This window comes from Corylus avellana, chromosome 10 (assembly GCF_965113065.1).
Source record: "Corylus avellana chromosome 10, dhCorAvel1.hap1.2, whole genome shotgun sequence".
NCBI classification, from domain to species: domain Eukaryota; kingdom Viridiplantae; phylum Streptophyta; class Magnoliopsida; order Fagales; family Betulaceae; genus Corylus; species Corylus avellana.
Window position 1 is genome coordinate 21,648,022 of NC_142499.1, and position 19,218 is coordinate 21,667,239.

The following is a 19,218-nucleotide window of genomic DNA, read 5'->3' on the forward strand; positions in this document are numbered from 1 at the left end:
ACTTAATTACACTTATAAAAATTACGTTTTCAAATCACTATTTTTTTTTTAAATCTAATGTTTTAAAACTGCAAAACCAATACATCACCTACCATAAGACTTTGTTCTTACAACCAAGACACCTTATTATCTTTGGTCAAAGGAGAACCTGGCAGGCACACCAAAAATCTCTCCATATATTTATTAGAACATAATTATTTAAGGATAAAAAGAGTCATAAAACTACACAAAATTCATAAGAGTTAAAAGTAATAATGAGGAGTTATATGAGATATAAATCACTTGAAGTGAAAGAATTTATAACGGGTGGTAAAGAATTGTTAAAGTCTAGAATTTTAATAAGTGTGCTTGTAACGTGTAAGAATTGATGAGTTGTTTGTTCATTGATTTCATGAGAGTTAAGACCCAAAACCTTGTGTCCATAGAAATTTAATAATACTACGAAATTATAGGCTCCCATAATTCCGCATCATTTTGGGACCAAAAGAGTAAGTACCAAAATGATGTGAAATTTATTAATTAAAACCCATGACATTTATCTTGATTAATTATTTTCATTATTTCTAATAAATAAGCTACACATAATTTTTTCTAATGACTAAAAATTTGATTAAATGGACCCCCACCTTAAGCTATCATGCACATGCCCCCACAACCGTCTAGTCACCATGTGATTTTGCTATTCTACATTAGAAATCTAGGCCAAATTCACTAATAAGTATCTCCGAAAATCTAACTCTCAATTAATTTGATTAAAAAGAAATCAAACACAAATTTCATAATTACACAATTGATATTTATTTAAAGAGTAATGCTACATACTACATCTTCATTTTATTGAGATTTGTTGATCTAAAGGTTATATAATATATAGCATTACTTTATAAAAATAACACTATTTTTATTTTAATAAAGATTTAACTTAGAAAATTATACCTTAAAATTGAGATATGTACCCTTTTATTGGAATAGTAATATTAGTCATCATAACTAAAAAAAAAAAAAATTAAAATAATAATAATAATAATAATTGTCATCCTATGCCTTGGTAGACTGGTAGTTGGTGTACATGGTGGCTGTGCATTTTCACATGGGAGCCCTATCGGCCATGTGTATAATAGGAAAAATAAACCGATAAATGACTTCTAAAGAAATCATTTTCAAAAAGTACAAAACAATTATAAAGCAGATAATTAACAGCAAAAAAAGAAAAGAAAAAAAAAGAAAAGAAAGAAAGAAAGAAAGAAAGAAACAAGAACTAACCATTTCATGAAATCTTAAGCGAAATAGCAGATTTGGAAAGAAAACATTCATCTTTTATATTCATATTCTCTATTTGTCCTCGTTAAGATTGAGTTATGTCTCTCGTCTCATATTATAAAACATTGCGTCGTATTTGGTATGCCCATGCCAGATTATACGACTTAGTATGACGTGAGAATGAAGGGCAATTGATATACCCATGAATAAACTCTTTAAAAATGGACATTAATTTCTGACTCATATGGTTAGCCCAAGCATGCCTATTTTTAATAAGCTTTATGGACTAACTGAATCTATTAAGCATAGATAGACGACCAATGAAGCAATAAAGAGATGTCGTGCGGAGAAAAAGGCTACAAAATAAAATAAAAATAATTTACTTTGTACACACCATTCTAACCAAACAATTTCTTTTACAATTTTCTTTAGTTCACTAGCTTCTTCAATCTATACTAATCATGACAAGACACCTTTGGTCTTGACCCTCTTTTTTTATTGGTTCTCTCGACTCAGAATTAAACCCATATAGGCTTCCTTTGGCAAGGGAAGGTCCAGCACTGTAGCTGGAACGGTACTGTTCCAGCTACAGTGCTGGCTGACACAGAACTGACATTTTCAGATTAAAAATTTTTTTTTTTTTTTTTTTAAGCAAAATATTAAAAAAAAAAAAAAAAGAGGAAAACGCTGGGTGGCTCCAGCCACCCCTTGGCCAAAATGGGGTGGCCGGACCACCCCATTTTTGGCCAAGGGGGTGGCTCGAGCCACCCCCAGGCCGATCTGGGGGTGGTTCGACCACCCCCATGGCCAAGGGGGTGGCCGGACCACCCCCTTGGCCCAAAAAAAAAAAAAAAAAAAAAGGGAAGGGGTGTATTTGGGGGTGGCCGGAGCACCCCCAAGGGGCTGGGGTAGTTTCGGACCACCCCATACCGGCGGTATGGGGTGGCCGAAACCACCCCCAGCCCCTTGGGGGTGGTCCGGCCACCCCCAAGTGCACCCGTTCCCTTTTTTTTTTTTTTTTTTTGGCCAAGGGGGTGGTCCGGCCACCCCCTTGGCCATGGGGGTGGTCGAACCACCCCCAGATCGGCCTGGGGGTGGCTCGAGCCACCCCCTTGGCCAAAAATGGGGTGGTCCGGCCACCCCATTTTGGCCAAGGGGTGGCTGGAGCCACCCAGCGTTTTCCTCTTTTTTTTTTTTTTTTTAATATTTTGCTTAAAAAAAAAAAAAAAAAATTTTTTAATCTGAAAATGTCAGTTCTGTGTCAGCCAGCACTGTAGCTGGAACAGTACCGTTCCAGCTACAGAGTACCGTTCCAGCTACAGTGCTGGACCTTCCCTTGCCAAACGAAGCCATAGAAAACTATTATAATTTTGACGTGTGTTAATCTAATTGTCAATAGATTATGGTTGGTGAAAAGTGAAAGCAGATACTAGTCTAATAGTTTGGAGTATCAATAAATTGACTTTAGTTTTGGTTCAAAATAAATAATTTAATATTCTGTAATTCCCATTACCAGGGACTCTTGCGGTTTCTAAAACCAGCGGATTGTTTTCTTTATGGCTGTTGCTTCACTGGATTCCACACTCCAAAACCTTGCTCACAGTTTTAGTCGGTCAAGACGGGTCGTCCTCGTCCACTTAAGAAGGAAAACAAGTTATTTAAACCCACGCGCTAACGTTAATCACGAAAGTACACAGGTTTTTTAATTTTTTTTTTTTTTTTAGGATTAATAATTTTTTTGGTATATGAATTTTGATATTTTTTAATTTTATTCCATAAATTTTAAAACATGACTAATTTAGTACTTCAGATTTTAAAAAAAGATCAAATCACAACCTCCAATTAAAAAAATTATGAGGGTGATCGAACCACTTTCAAGAAGTGGCCTTAGGGAGCCACCCGCAAAGCTGGTCTGAGGTTAGTCGAACCACCCCTAAGAAAAATATTAATCAGTGCATTAATGTCATATATTTTTAGTTAATAGATATATTAATAGCATAATGAGAATAATTCATAAAGATAAAGCCTTCATCTAAATTGAATTGGATTTTTTTTTTTTATTCAACCTATTAAACTTATATATATATTTTTAGAACATATAATTATCGTATATACCAATAATGTATTTTTGTCCATTTCAATTCAAAGGAAAATTTGGTTCGATTTATAATGTCACCATCGCGACAGGTAGACTTTGACGACGTGAACAACTTGACAAAATGGGGGGCATATAAATTGATAGAAAGACACTTACTTCGTTTTCTCTCTTTTATTTTTTTTGGTTGTGTATTTAGTTTGATTGAACCTTGAACGGTATAATTGAATAAAAAGACTCTTTTCGGCAAGACCCTGACCAACCATCCAATCATAGAAGGGTGGCATTGAATAAGCTCTTATCAGAATAATAACAAAATGGTACAATATTATTAATTCTAATGCATGTTTTCAAGTTCAACAAGCTAGAAAACTGATTATTAACTACACCAATTATTAACTAGCAAATATTGATCTTAATTAAGGAAAGTGCTAATCACATCTATGTTTTTTTTTTTAATAATTTTTTGTTAATACTAATCAATTTAAAACTTTATTATAATAACTTTTAAAACTCAATTTCACATAATACATAAACAATGTAAAATCGGAATGTTATACTTACCATCGATCTCTCCATGGTAAAAAAAAAATATAAAAGTAAAGTGAATTAGAGTTGCTTCGCTCCCAAATCCCAATTAACTAATATTATGAAAAGGGTGTAACTGTAACCACATTTAATGGGGGAGGCTTTACCAAAAATTTTAAAACATCTCCATTATTTATACACACACACACACACGAATATCCTCCTTAAAAAAATTAATTTTTAGCCACCCACCAATAGTTTTTTATTTTTGGTTTTGAAGTTTTGTCCCGAGTAATTTTATGTGGTTTGCTTGTGTTTTACTAAAAATGATGTGGCTAATAAAATTACCCTTTGATTAAAATTCAATAATGATCAATTACAAACTCAATTGTAATTTTAATAGCCACATCATTTTTAGTAGGACACAAATAAAATACAAGTAGGCCACTTAGAATTACTCGTTTTGTCCTCCTACCTTCAAGTTCTAGTGATGCCCCTAATTATGAAAGTTCAATTTTTTTTTATAAATTTTATGTTAGAATATTAATTAAAATTTATATAAATATATATTTAAACTTTTTGTATCAACCTAAAAATGAAATAAGATTTCAAAGAATTAGTCAAATGTTTAATCTTTCGCCGTAACTTGTGGAGAGGATCCTTTTCCAAAACAAATAGGGGAAGGGAAATACAATTCTATCTTTCATTCTAGAAAAACAAAAAAAGAAGAGGATGAGAAAGAAGCAAAAGACCAAATTGATTTAAGGCGCGTGAATTATATTCCTTCCACAGTTCCACAGCACACATTTCATTCATAGTTCTTACTTCCTAGGCCTTTCCCTTCGAAACTAGAGGATTCTCAACATCGCACAAGAGTCCACAGACAAATGAACCCCTTTCCCCAAAACCGCCCCTAGAAATCCACCACCCCACAACACTCGTCACTCACCATTATAAATTCCTTTCCAAACCTCGTCACTCTCACCATTCACCCAAGAAACGAAAAAACAAATCACCCAAAAGCCCAAAAGAGCCACAGCTCTCTTTCTAGATTTTGTCGTGCAAAGCAACAACTGTTCCTTCAGCGATTAGTAGTGTGATCCCGTTCTCGATGGACTCCAAGATCGGGGCGGTCGACACGTGTATGCCCTCTTGCAACGACATGGGCAGCCCACCGTCAAATGGCGCCGTGTCGACCATCCAGAGCACGGTCCCCTCCACTTTCGTGAACTCCTCAGAGGCCACCCTGGGCCGCCACCTGGCTCGCCGGCTCGTCCAGATCGGCGTGACGGACGTGTTCACCGTCCCCGGTGACTTCAACCTGACACTCCTCGACCACCTCATCGCCGAGCCGGGCCTCAACAACATCGGCTGCTGCAACGAGCTCAACGCCGGGTACGCCGCTGACGGCTACGCCCGCTCCCGCGGCGTCGGCGCGTGCGTCGTGACCTTCACCGTTGGTGGCCTCAGCGTTATCAACGCGATCGCAGGCGCGTACAGCGAGAACTTGCCACTCATTTGCGTAGTAGGTGGTCCCAACTCCAATGACTATGGGACCAACCGAATTCTTCATCACACCATTGGTTTGCCTGACTTTAGCCAAGAGCTCAGGTGCTTTCAGACAGTCACTTGCTTTCAGGTAATGGGCTTTTAAGGTTTTGGCATACTCGGTTTGCTTTGTTTTGCTGTCTTGTGGTATAAAAATGCAAATTTGATATACTTGCTATAGGCTGTGGTGAATAACTTGGAAGATGCGCATGAGATGATTGATACAGCGATTTCAACTTCTTTGAAAGAAAGCAAGCCTGTGTACATTAGCATAAGCTGTAACTTGCCAGGGATTCCTCATCCAACTTTCAGCCGTGAACCCGTTCCATTTTCACTGTCTCCCAGGTAATTTTTGCGCTTCTTCCTGATGACCCATATAATCCGATCATTTTTATGGCGTATTATGAGATTTATTGGTGCTTCTTTTTGTATTTTTGTTGTGATACAGATTGACTAATCAGATGGGTTTAGAGGCTGCAGTGGAGGCAGCCGCGGAGTTCTTGAACAAGGCCGTGAAACCAGTTCTGGTGGGCGGGCCCAAACTGCGCGTTGCAAAGGCATGCGATGCCTTTGTTGAGCTCGCCGATGGTTGTGGTTACGCCCTTGCGGTGATGCCATCGGCGAAAGGCCTTGTGCCGGAGCACCATCCGCATTTCATCGGAACCTACTGGGGTGCTGTGAGCACTGCCTTCTGTTCCGAGATTGTGGAGTCCGCTGATGCCTATTTGTTCGCCGGGCCTATTTTCAATGACTATAGCTCTGTTGGGTACTCGCTCCTTCTCAAGAAGGAGAAGGCCATCGTCGTGCAGCCCGATCGCGTCGTGATCGGAAATGGGCCTGCGTTTGGCTGCGTTTTGATGAAGGATTTCCTCAGAGCACTTGCCAAGAGGCTCAAGAAGAACCCCACTGCTTTTGAGAACTACCACAGGATCTTTGTTCCCGAGGGGCATCCTCTCAAGGCTGCGCCAAAAGAACCTTTGAGGGTTAATGTTCTGTTCCAGCACATACAGCAAATGCTGTCTAGTGAGACGGCTGTGATTGCTGAAACAGGGGACTCTTGGTTCAACTGTCAGAAACTGAAATTGCCGCCTGCTTGCGGGTAAGTGACGGAGAGCATAAGGCATATGTAGCTTAAGCTCATAGAAAATTATTAATTTAATCATCTAATTTTGTTTTGACATTCTCTGTGGACTTTAGTTCTCCTTTAATTAGTTTGGCTAGAATATTTAATTGAATTAATTCCAAAAGCTAGTTAATTTAATCATTAGATTTATATTTTAATAGCATATATTGTTGATATTTGTTTCTGAGTTGTAGTTTCTAAAAGTTTTGAAAATTGGGTTGCAGATATGAGTTCCAAATGCAATATGGATCAATCGGTTGGTCAGTTGGTGCAACTCTTGGGTATGCACAGGCTGTGCCAGAGAAGCGAGTGATAGCGTGCATTGGTGATGGGAGCTTCCAGGTATTGTCTTGTTCCTATTTGTCTCTCCTAATCGTTTTCTGCTTAGAATGTTGACAAGAACCTTGTGGAACACGCGTGCAAATGATTGTGGGACTTGGTGATTTCATAGAAATTCTACAAAATTCCATAATATGTTTCAAATGTCATACATGGATTGCTTTCTCTTAGCTAAATCAAAATTATTATACTTCCCAATATAATAAAACTCCTAATTGACTCCTGAAATTTTGAAGTATTTTTAAAACATTTCATGGTGATTTTGCCCCGCAGGTGACTGCACAGGATGTATCAACAATGCTTCGATGTGGGCAGAGGACCATCATCTTCCTGATAAACAATGGTGGATACACCATTGAAGTTGAAATCCATGATGGGCCTTACAACGTGATTAAGAACTGGAACTACACTGGGTTGGTTGATGCAATACACAATGGCGAGGGCAAGTGCTGGACAACCAAAGTGAGTTGTTTTACATGGTGCATCCCACTTCAATCAATGAAATGCGAAAGCAGGGGAAACGCTTACTTAATATTTCTTGTTTTGCACTTACATTTGTTTTCAGGTCCGTTGTGAGGAGGAGCTTGTTGAAGCAATTGAGACAGCAACAGGGCCTAAGAAGGACTGCTTGTGCTTCATTGAGGTGATTGCTCACAAGGATGACACCAGCAAAGAGCTGCTTGAATGGGGCTCCAGGGTTGCTGCTGCCAATGGTCGCCCACCCAACCCTCAGTAAACTTGACCCACGTCAATCAAGTGCTGTCAGCTCAAAAATGTTTGAGCTTTTTTTGGTGTGTTACCACAGTAGTGTGAATAATGAAGTTTGTTTCCCGAAATGTTGTGTATTCGACATGAGAGTTTAGCGGATTTGTGTGATTATTCCCTTTGACTTTGATTACCCTACTAAAAAAATCTTTGCTCTTCATTTTTCTACTCTTTTTATGGATGGGATTCTCTTTGTGGGTGAGACCGGTGGATGATCAAATTTTACAGAAATTTTGACGGCTTAAGATGAGGAAATTTGGGTAGTCTAAAAGAAAAAGATTGTTGAGTTTACTTGTCCCAGATAATTTAAGATGCAGCTGAAAATTAGGAAATTTGGGAGAAAGGTTGCGGAATTTACTTGTAAAGATGTGGGGCTTACTTATTTGGTGATTAGTAGCCTTCAACTAGCTTTTTTGAAAATTCCAACCTCAATCTCAGACAGGTAGGCACAGAGAAGTGAAAAAATTCGAATCTCAGATCCGTATGCACAGGGAGCTAAGTTGACGCGTAAAGAGAGGTACAAGTTAGCTGAAAAAGACATGCAGGGACGAGTGCTTGATTTTTCTTTTTTTCCAGTCTACTTTTGAAAGTAGTGTGATATATCCACCTCAAACGATACAACTCATGATAAAGAAGAATCCAATCAAGATAATTGTCTATTTCTTCTGTTTTCATCATGTTCTTCTTCTTTTATGTTGTACACAAATTTTGAGCAAAAAGTTATTATTATTATTTTTTTGGGAAAATTACAGTTTACCCCCCTAAAGTTGACAGCGTTTTTCAATTCGAACATCAAAGTTTCAATTTTTGCAATCTACCCCCACAAAGTTTCAATTTTTTTCAATTCGACCAATATCATCCCAAAATTCCCATATTGCCCATGATTTTTTTTTTATTTTTTTATTTTTTATGAAAACGAAAACAAATTTGGGGGTGCAAAAATGACCAGATGACCAAAGGGGTGGCTATGGCCACCACGAATTTTTTTAAATTTTTTTTATAAAAAATAAAAAAATAAAAATTAGGGGCAATATGGGAAGTTTTGGATAAAATTGGTCAAATTGCAAAAATTTGGAACTTTGGGGGGGTGAATTGCAAAAATTGAAACTTTGGTTTTCGAATTGAAAAACGCTGTCAACTTTGAGGGGGTAAACTGTAATTTTCCCTATTTTTTTTAAAAAAGCGTGAAGGAGTCTTTTGGGAGGAAAGTTTTTCTGACCGCCTCGATAATATGTTACTTTTTTTAATAGATGGTATTTTCTAAACAATTTGATGCTTAAAGCATAAATTATATAATTTGAGAATTTATAAGAGAATCTTAATCCAGAAAAGCATGCATAGCTTTCATTATTTTAAGTGTTTGTCACAAATACAAATAGTTAACTCTTGAAAATAATTACTTTATAAATAGTGTTGGATCATTTTTCGGTCAGGTACGAATTGGGCCACTTTTTCACCTAAAAAAACCAAGAAAGAGATTTATTTTGAATCAAGAATGTGATTTTTAATATTACTCGTGAGAGATATTAACATCAACAATTAATACAACTCATGATGTAAAGACACTGCAGCCCAAGATAATAATCAAAATAAGAAGGATCACTCAAATTTTGAAGTCAGTTGAGAAAACTTGTATTGGCTTCCATCCTTTAGTGTTCATCACTAATACAAACTGTACTCAACTAAATATCTCTTGCAGCAAATTACGTTGTAAAAATAGAAAAGCCTTTACCAATAATGATGGTAAGGCAGAATCATTATCACAAAATGTTCAAAACTCTTACACAAGTGTGAGGACCCGCCACATCCTCGCCACTTGCCAATGTCCATGGAAGTTTTGAGCCTATTTTTTTGTCCAAATCTCCATCATGCAGTAGCCACGCTTTCAACTTGTAGAAAAACCTTCATTATACTGGGGAAAGTACTGGCTCTCCCCTCAGCAAGAAGATATTTTTTAAGCTTGAGATCCTACGAGGTTACAAATACATTGAGTGGCTCGTAATCAAAGTTGTCCTCCAGGAGTAAAAATATCATACGAGATCTTTGCTTTTCTCTGTCAAAATTTGGCTCTGATTTTAGGTGGTCTTTGACTCTTAGTATTTGAGATGACATGTCGTCATGTCATGGGTCTGTGGGATACGACGATGAATCGATGTGCGTGATAGGAACCCTAAAATTGAGTAAGAGAAATGCTTCACTTCATTCTACCCACATCTTCCCACCATCTTCACTTCATCATTTTGATTTTTTTTCAAAAAATAAAAATAAAGAGAGAAGAGATGGTAAGTAGAATGCAAAAAAATATTTTCCAGTTGAGTAATTTGTGTAGAGCTGAATCGGTGAAATGGTGCTTTGAAAAGTGATTAGTTAAAATAAAATTAACAAAAAATAATTTTTTTTTTTTTTTTTTTTTTTTGGCTAAATGGAGAAAAAATTTGCTGAGCCGAACGTGGATACTAACCTTATACATCCTGTAAATCAATCCACAAACAAAGATCCATTGTGAGAAGACAGAAATCGTAAGGTAAATTGTAAATATTACACAAGGATTTCATTACCATTGCCAAGACGGACCAGCTAAAATCTATGACTTGAACCAGGGTGGTTTACACTATTTACAACAAAATTTGATGATGAATGACGGAAATACACCTAAGGACCAACGTCAGAAGCATTACATGGTGCTAGCACGAGTCGGCCACTTTGAAGCAAAGCAGGTGGAAATGGGGCTCGGCAGTTGCTAATGTGTGATTTTAGCCGAGGTATGTTGGGGTGTGCACTTCTACATCGATGGCAACGCAACTCCATAGATAACTGACTTTCATCATCATCTCTTGGTGTTGCTTTACCATTACTGCTGACTTCTTCAATTGCATCCACTGAATCGAAAAAGAAAGCAGTGTTGAATGAGTTCCAGTGCTTCTTATTCTTCAAATGTTTTGAATCAAAATCTTGGCTAATAACGTGTAGGTGAAGTTGTCGCATTGATGGGGCCTGCAAAGAGGAGAGACAGTCATAAATGCATTGTAAGAAACTCAATTTTCAGTTTCCATTATGTATCTCTCATAATTAATCAGCATGATGTTTGTGCATGACACTACAAATAACACTAGAAATTGGCAAAGGAACATAAACATGCACACAACAAAAACTGCAACTAAGAGTGTTTGGTACTGCGATTTCTTAGTCAAAAAATGCGATTTTAAACAAAGTCGCAGAAAATATATCGTTTGAGGGTACATATTTTTAAAAATTGCGATTTGAAAACATAGAAAAATATGCGTTTTTAAAAACGTACGATTTTAAAGGCTAAATTACAATTTTACCAAACGCTTAACCGCATTTTTAAAGAGCGCTATTTTTAAATCACGCGTTTTGAAATCTCAAACCCAAATGGATCTAAATACAATGGCACAATGGATCATAAAAAATGCATCTCTATGATACTCCATTCTTTAATTCTTTCTGTAGTACTTAATTATTTCCACTAAATCAGTTCACACTATAGTACGCAATAATTTTAAATACTTGTATTTAAAGCATACTATCATCTTGTTTTTCAGACCCCAAATAAATGGTTGTCTTTTCCTCTTCTCATCATAGTTCATCACTTTGGCTCATATTATTATGTATGAATAATGCTACATACTACACCTTAATTCCACCGAGTGGATGTGGCAGTGCCATCAATTATTGGATCAACCCTTGTTTAAAAAAAAAAAAGATCCAAAGGCTAATGAGCACTGTCACATCAGTCTAATGAAATGAAAGTATGATGAGGGTATAGTATATGGTATTTCTTCATTGTGTATTGCTAAAGTGACTTGATATTGCTCTAAACCAAACCCAGCTAGCTGAGCCTCAAATTTAGCCTCTAATTGGTATTTTCAACTTTAAACTAATTCGTTTGTAAATGCATCCTTTCCACCAAGCTTTATCTATGGGCTTAAGGCATAGACTTAATAATACATAATAGTTTCTTATTCCTATTTTTGGCAAGTGTCGAACACAAAACCCACTCAGACCCTCACCCAACAGAACCTGAGTGGCTCGGCTCATAGGCATAAAAAGAAGCAGAAAAGAGGAAAACTTCAACAAATACTATAACTTGCATACCGAGTGATATCCAAGGCGGAAGATCAGTGATGCATCTTCTTGCAAGAACTTCTCAGCCAATCTCAAACCCACATCATGCATCGCCCTTAACAAATAAAGGTGTTCTTTACGTACATCTGCAAGGCAATCAAGACCTTCATATCGCGCCAACACCAAAAGATGCCTTTTTGCCTGCAAAAGGATTATAAAGATTGCGATAGTGATATATGCAACTTGAGCATAAGAAAAGGGGAAAAAGTTAGCAGTTTAAATTTACCTTGGGATAAAGATCATTCAGTATGACAACATTATCAGAGATCTCTAGAACAACATCCATATGCCTCTCAGGATGCATGGCAATATGGTAAATAGTTTGAGCCCATGATCCCCAGACCTTCGTCATGCTTCCATCAATCTTGTCGTTGTTCTTCTCTAACTTTCCAGTTCTAGAACCAGGGATATCAGCTCCAACTTCATCCTGGGATCCTTTGCACTTTTTGCTTCTATCATTGTCATGGTCACCATCTCTCTTACTCTTTTGATCATTATTTGGAGAATGCTTCATATTTACACCCTCAGTGTGGTCTTGTAGCTCTGAAGGGTTTGGCCCATGGTTTTCATTGCTTCCCTTGGCCAATTTTTCTTGGCTTCTAGCTACAGATGCAAAACCTTCAAATAATGAAGTGTAAGTATCACGGAGAACTTTGCAGCCTGTAATATAGTCATTGTCCAAACAATTTGGTCTTTGTGGGTTCATATTTGGTCCAAGAACATGTATTACATGGGTAATCCCTTCCCTACTAAACAAGGGAGAATTCGAAGGGAGAGGAACAACCACAGCTCTTCCAGGTTGAAGGGATTTAGCTCGTTCTTTGGTTGCAACTTCAAGCACTGGACCACCAGCATTAAAAATTGCGGCATTCACACCTCCACCTCCAGGTTTCAGTCGCCTGAAAAGGATAATTACTTATTTGATCTTCTTGACATGCAAACTGAACATATAATCATTTTCTTTTGATAAGTAAAACTGAACATATAATCATAAGCTTATTGCATTGCAGTCATTTTCACACACAGAATATCAGTGGATTAAAGCAGTTATTTGAAGATAAACAATCAACTTTTTGCCTGGGAAACATGCGGTGAGCACTCAGCATATTGTAATAAAAGCTACTGGTTGAACCTCATAGGACAAGTTATGAGATTCCATAATAAGCAAAACATCATTGATTCCAAGTGGTCAAACCAAGGAATGACTAAAGGTTTGTTAATCTAGCAGCTTCTAGACAACATGTTGGAACAATGTTATGAGTCATGGCTTAAATTCAGGCAATGCATATTTGAAGATGAACAATCAACCTTTAGAGTTAGCCTCATATGGTTCAGATACCAAAGAGAACTCAGGAATTTCAAAAAGTTGAAATAGGGAGTTTAACTGAGTATTCCTGCTTTAACATGTGGCCCTCTCCTCCCCTCCCCCAACCCTTCCCCCTTCTGTTTTCCCATGAAGGCTTTCTGAACAAACAGAATCATTCCATTTCAAGCCACTGGAAGAGCCATGCACTTAACAAAAAGTAAACATAAGGAAATGATATAAAACTTACCAGTTTGCAGCATTAGCAATTACATTGCAGCGTAAACCTCCTCCTGAATAAAGTCGTGTAATATCTCCTACAAATGTGAAAAACTTATTGGGATCAATGTTTTTTTTAGCAGCTTTTGCCTTGACCAAAGACAAAATCTTTGATCTAGGCGACAAGTCCACCAACACAAGCCTGGCATTCCCAGGCTTATCTACGAATTCATCAACTTTCTCAACGATAATATCAGAGGCCTTCTCATGGTCGAATTGAAAATCTGATGTTGAAATAGATGGAAATGCCAGAGTGGGAGGATCGTTCAAAGAAACAAGACTGCCAGCAGAGCGAACTGCCAGGTCTTCACCCTTCATCAAGTCCTTATCAGCATTTTCTGGAAATGAAGAAGCATTTACTGGTTCATTGGAGCCAGAATCCATTTCCTTAATACTCTGAGGAGAAAAAGAACTCTGAATGCTCTTTGCTTCAGATACTGCATTAGCAGCAGGAACCTCTGCTTTCTTTAAGAACTTCATTATACCAAGTTGAATTTTGGCATCCGGGTTCTTCTGACCAAAATATCCATTTGGAAGAGTATCCAATGGACCAAGTGCACTGTATGTATTAAGAGAAGCTTCAACATCACTCTCACTCTGGCAAACTGTGATCCGAGTAAACCCTTCACTCAATTTAGGCAATTCTTTCTTTTGTAGCATTCTGTTCACCACTGCAGCAGCTTTTCCACCTTGCAAGTTTCCTTCGTGCCCTGATCTTTTAACTGACCGAGATATAGATAGCTTAGCTGGAAGATCAAGCACAACGCCATGCACATCTACATTGGGACCACCGAGCTTCACAAATTCCGCACGCTGTTCTCGGTCTAGATTGCATCTGTCAATAAATACACTTTTTCCATCCTTCAGTGCACTAGCTGCACTCTTCAGACACTGGGCTTTTGTTCCGGATTTACCACCCCCAATGGTGTCCTGCAGTAGAAATTGAAAAAGCCCATCTGACTAGCATGAAAAAAGATTCTGAACAATTAAAATGACTGAGAATAGACATATTATCAGAAAGACCAGAACAGTGATGATCATCAGAATATACGAGGGAACCTCATTCACAAGAAGCGGTTCAGACATTGATACACATCAGAAATGATTTGAATAATATTAGTACCATGAACAAACAAGCAATAATAACAGCAGCTACATTGCATTCTGAGAAATGGGTCATGGATAACCATAACATAAGAAACTCTTAGTGATAAAGCAATTGTAATAGATCATTTGCCTGGTGGCCCAGTTGGTTATCGCCTTTTAGGATGCTGTTCTGTATTTGCTATTAAATTTCGCTTTTTAGTTCTTTCCTAGAAAAGCTTACCACTTGGTGACACTCATCGCGAAATTCACACACGAACGTGCAAATAAAAACAATTCCCTCAATTGTGAACTGGAAACCCATTCAAGCATTTCATCGAACATATGATAAACATACCTGGCAAATGCGAACCCAGGGTCGGGTAGAGGAGCGCATGACTTGTTCACCGAAGGTGGACTTGCCGCTCCCTGGTGCACCCACCAATATCACCACGATAGGCTTTGCCTTTGTTTCTTCGCCTTTGCCTTGATGAGGAGCATCATCGATGTCCATTTCCACATTCAAATTTCGATCAGCCACCCTTCTAGAGCTCCGAGCTCCTACAGTTTCAATTGCTTGCTGCGGCAGTGTTTGGTTACGGTTTATGGTTGGCAAGGTAATCAGATTCTACCTCAGCTTTTGTATCCTTATTTCCTCAGAAAAAAAGTAAAATAGATTTCTTAATATATCATTTGTTTTAATTGTTATATCCTGATTAAAGAGTTATGCTATAATTTTGATTAGGTGAGAGTAAAAATAAGCTTCTATATTAGCATTTTTAAAAAAAACTAAATACTAATTTTTACTCTCAAATTAAGAAGACTAATACAATAAGGACAACAAACAACTGCCAAAGTAAATTTTTTTATTAAAATTACATGGAGAATTATAAGTAATGTTAGAAGTTTATTTTGTGTTTCTCTTGTGTAATTCTAAAAATAATGTGGTTTTTTTAATTACTATTAAATTTGTAATTGATTATTATTAAATTTTAATTAAATAATAATGTTAAAAGTCACATAATTTTTGGAGTGATATAAAAATTGTACAATAGAAACTTTTAAAATTACTCAGAATTACGGATCTAAAGATAAAATGCATTGGTAAGTCGAAAATTTTATTCATTTTTTTAACAAGTTAAATATTTTAATTAAAAATGATAATAAATAAATAAATATTTCTTAGAAAATTTTTTACCATTTAGCCGTAAAATAGTATTTTTAATAGAAAAATTGTATTTAACAGGAAAAAAGAAAAAGAAAAAACCAAATACTAACAAAGGGTCAGTGAACCGGCCCGAGAAATTATGGTTGAACCGTATCGAGTCACTCCGGGCTAGCATTAGGGTTTAGTTATATAAATCCAAACCCCCTTCACCGTATTCTCATTTCGCCTCGGAGAATTTAGAGTTTCGAGAGTCGAGACAGAGCGTCGGTTTTCCTCAGGCCAAACACCATGAGAGCCAAGGTAAGATGTGAATCTCTACAATCAATTGTCACTTCTAATTTAGGTCGATCCGTTTCTCGGATTATGACTTCAAGTTTAGTACGATTGGGTCCGATTTTAATTTCGCTCGCTCATATTTTCCTTTTTCTTTTTCTTTGGGAATTTCTTTAGTGGAAGAAGAAGCGCATGAGGAGGCTGAAGAGGAAGCGCCGAAAGATGAGGCAGAGATCCAAGTAGAACAAGACAAAGTCGCCTTCTTAGGTTTTCCCTATTGCCATTAGGTCGTTTTTCCCTTTTCAATGTCGTATTTATGTCTTGAGTCTGCGAAACAAACACTGGATTTCGCTGTTCCTGTAATGTTTTGACTGAAATCTATTTAATGATTATTAGTTTGGATCTTGATTCTTTTTGTTCTATTCTGAGTAATTTTGGCAATGAATGTTGATCTCAAATTGGAGGATTATGGTATCAATTGACAGAGCCATGAGTACTTATTGAGCTTATTTTCTCATATCCATTGTCATCGATTGTTTGTTTCGATCGGAGTGACAAAACCTTTCATCTAAGATAAATACTTCCCTGCCCATAGATTGAAACTTGGAATACTAAAAGAATTTGACAAGATCATCAGGAGTGTGTGATTCTTTTAGAATTTAAAACTGATTGGTCTGAATCTTTTTACTGAATTTTGTGTTGGTTGATTTGAGTACGCACTTGCACATTAGGGATTACATCGGTTTAATTGTCGCGTCTTTGGAAATGTAAAAACTCTGATTTGTTCTCGGGTCGGGGTCACCTCACATCTCACCTGACGGTGCTGCATGGACTGACTGATTTGTTACTTCATGCAGAATAGGGCTTGCAATTTTTAACATAGTTTTAAACTCGAAATTATTTAACATGAAATTAGCAAGTTAGGATTGAGAGGCCGAACTCATTTAATTAAATGGGTCAAGGTTGAGGGGTATGGCTCGGTTAATTAAATGGTATGGGTAAGGTTTGCCATATTGTCTTATACTCACGCCTTGACACAATTTGAACTCGATATGCGAACGTGCATTGTCACCCCTACCATGTACTAACTGATCTGGTAGTGCTCGTAGACTGAATGGCTTGATAGTGCCACATGGACTGGTGGTTTGATCTGGTAGTGCTCATAGACTGAATGGCTTGATAGTGCCCCATGGACTGGTGGTTGATGTGAAAAGTATCACATGCACCCCACATGAATATGAATTTATAAAGGAGTAGCAAAAGTTGTAGTACTCTGGAATATTTTCCTTTATTAAGTAATGAATAATGTTATATTTTATACTACTTTTTCAACACTATCCTACTATGTTGATGTGGCATTTTTCATTTTACTCTTAGATCAGTTCTTGTTAAAAGAAAGAAAAAGAAAACAATCCAATTGTGGATTGCTCAATGCAGGAAAGTGGTAGGATAATGGTGTGCACATAACATTTTCCGTAAGTAATTAGTAAGAGTTTTCTCTCGCATTTGTCATTTCATCTATTTTTCTTTCTCTCCTTGGATGGAGGCAGAAATTAGTATGGGCAGCGGCAAGGGCCAAATTTTCTTCAAACTAGATTGGAAGAATTTTCTTCAACTTAGTCTATAAAAGTGACACGTGTTCCTTTTTTTAATAGCATGCGAGATTCACATGAGTTTTTAATAAAATTTATTCTAACTTTGTTCCTACTATTAAAAAAATATATACATCTCACATGTTTAAAGGGCACATGTTATTTTTATGGACTAGGTTGAAGAAAACTCTTTTAACATAGTTTGAAGGAAAATTTTGTCAAAAAAAAAAAAAAAAAAAAAAAAAAAAAAAAACCTTTATCCTTTCGTAGTTGACGTTAGCGCGTGGCCTTAAATCACTTGTTTTCCCTCTTAAGTGGAGGAGTCTTGACCGACTAAAACCGTGAGCAAGGTTTTGGAGTGTGGAATCCACTGAAGCCAGAGCCACAAAGAAAACAATCCGCTGGTTTTAGAAACCACAAGAGTCCCCGGTAATGGGAATTACAGAATATTAAATTATTTATTTTGAACCAAAAATAAAGTCAATTTATTGATATTATAAATTATTTAGTAGTATCTGTTTTCACTTTTCACCAACCATAATCTATTGACAATAAGATTAACACACGTCAAAATTATAATAATTTTCTATAGGGGTGTTTTGTCATGATTAGTATAGATTGAAGAAGCTAGTGAACTAAACAAAATTGTAAAACAAATCGTTTGGTTAGAATGGTATTTACAAAGTAAATTATTTTTATTTTATTTTGTAGTGTTTTTCTCCCGATTTGTTGGTTAAGAATACCCTCATGGGTTCCTTTAGCCAACAAAAATAAGAGGGTGTTAAAAATTCAGGTGACAACAGTTCAAATACTATGGGCATGACATCTCTTTAATCTTTATTGCTTGTATGCTTGTCCATCTGTGCTCGGTAGATTCAGTCAGTCCATAAGGGCTAAGGCATATCAGAAATAGGCATGCTTGGGCTAACCATATGGGTTGGGAATGTCCATTTTTAAAAGGTCTAGTTTTTTAAAATTTTAAAAATTTTACGGAATTTGGAAGGTCTTAAAGAGGAGGCACGGAACCTACTTATCCCAGATAGGTGGACCTTGCATCACTTGTGTGGGACAAGTGAGCCTCGCACCCTCCCATGTAAGAGCAGTCCCAAAGTAAAAGGGTGTGAGGCCTACTTGCCCCGGGTAGGTGGACACTAGGGTTGTGGCCTTGAACTCCTCCCTTCCTCATGCATCGGATTTATTGAAAATTTAGGGAAAGGTTTGGTTGAAACGATACCAAAACTATTTTGATTAACTCAATTTATTACCATGTTACACATGCGGCATATTACGATTACAATTACTAACAACCTAAGCTAAGAAACATTACAACAAAAACAATACCATTCGAACTTTTTTTTTTTTTGTGAGTTACCATTCAAACTTTTCACGAACAACTTTGATCAATTTATCAATCCAACTTCTACGTAACAGAAATATACAAGTGACTATCTTGATCCTTCAGTTTGTGGTCATCTGGAATACGTTGTTGCTCCTCTTTATCTCGATCAATCTTATCTGGTTGTATCTGATGCGACCCTTCATTGTCGGTTTGGTTAACATTTAAGAGTAGATCCAATTTTTCCCCCGTGTAGATGCAATTTTTCTCCCATGTACAGAAGTCTCAAAGACTTCTAAAGTCAAGCGGGCCATCGTTGCGCTTGGGGGCAATGACGCAGCAGTGATACACATCGACTGCTGGCTGCAAGGAATTTTTGA

General features: G+C 37.0%; 2 protein-coding genes and 1 long non-coding RNA gene across 3 annotated transcripts; 2 read left to right on the top strand and 1 right to left on the bottom strand.

The window, feature by feature from the left end:
• The first annotated feature begins 4,660 nt into the window (after positions 1 to 4,660).
• LOC132191374 (Thiamine pyrophosphate dependent pyruvate decarboxylase family protein) lies at positions 4,661 to 7,818 on the top strand. The gene is made up of 6 exons (XM_059606344.2): positions 4,661 to 5,522; positions 5,613 to 5,776; positions 5,880 to 6,530; positions 6,779 to 6,896; positions 7,167 to 7,355; positions 7,459 to 7,818. The coding sequence occupies exons 1-6, from the start codon at positions 4,995 to 4,997 to the stop codon at positions 7,627 to 7,629; spliced, it is 1,821 nt and encodes a 606-aa protein (XP_059462327.1). The 5' UTR covers positions 4,661 to 4,994; the 3' UTR covers positions 7,630 to 7,818.
• Positions 7,819 to 10,108: 2,290 nt separating this feature from the next.
• Positions 10,109 to 15,114, bottom strand: APTX (APRATAXIN-like protein). Its single transcript, XM_059606347.2, has 5 exons — positions 14,828 to 15,114; positions 13,358 to 14,316; positions 12,031 to 12,703; positions 11,775 to 11,945; positions 10,109 to 10,652 (listed from the first exon to the last, which is right to left on the bottom strand). The coding sequence occupies exons 1-5, from the start codon at positions 14,981 to 14,983 to the stop codon at positions 10,311 to 10,313; spliced, it is 2,301 nt and encodes a 766-aa protein (XP_059462330.2). The 5' UTR covers positions 14,984 to 15,114; the 3' UTR covers positions 10,109 to 10,310.
• A 654-nt stretch (positions 15,115 to 15,768) lies between these two features.
• Positions 15,769 to 16,316, top strand: LOC132191379 (uncharacterized). Its single transcript, XR_009441270.2, has 2 exons — positions 15,769 to 15,937; positions 16,088 to 16,316. It is a non-coding gene; the product is annotated as an uncharacterized LOC132191379 (long non-coding RNA).
• The last annotated feature ends 2,902 nt before the right edge of the window (positions 16,317 to 19,218 follow it).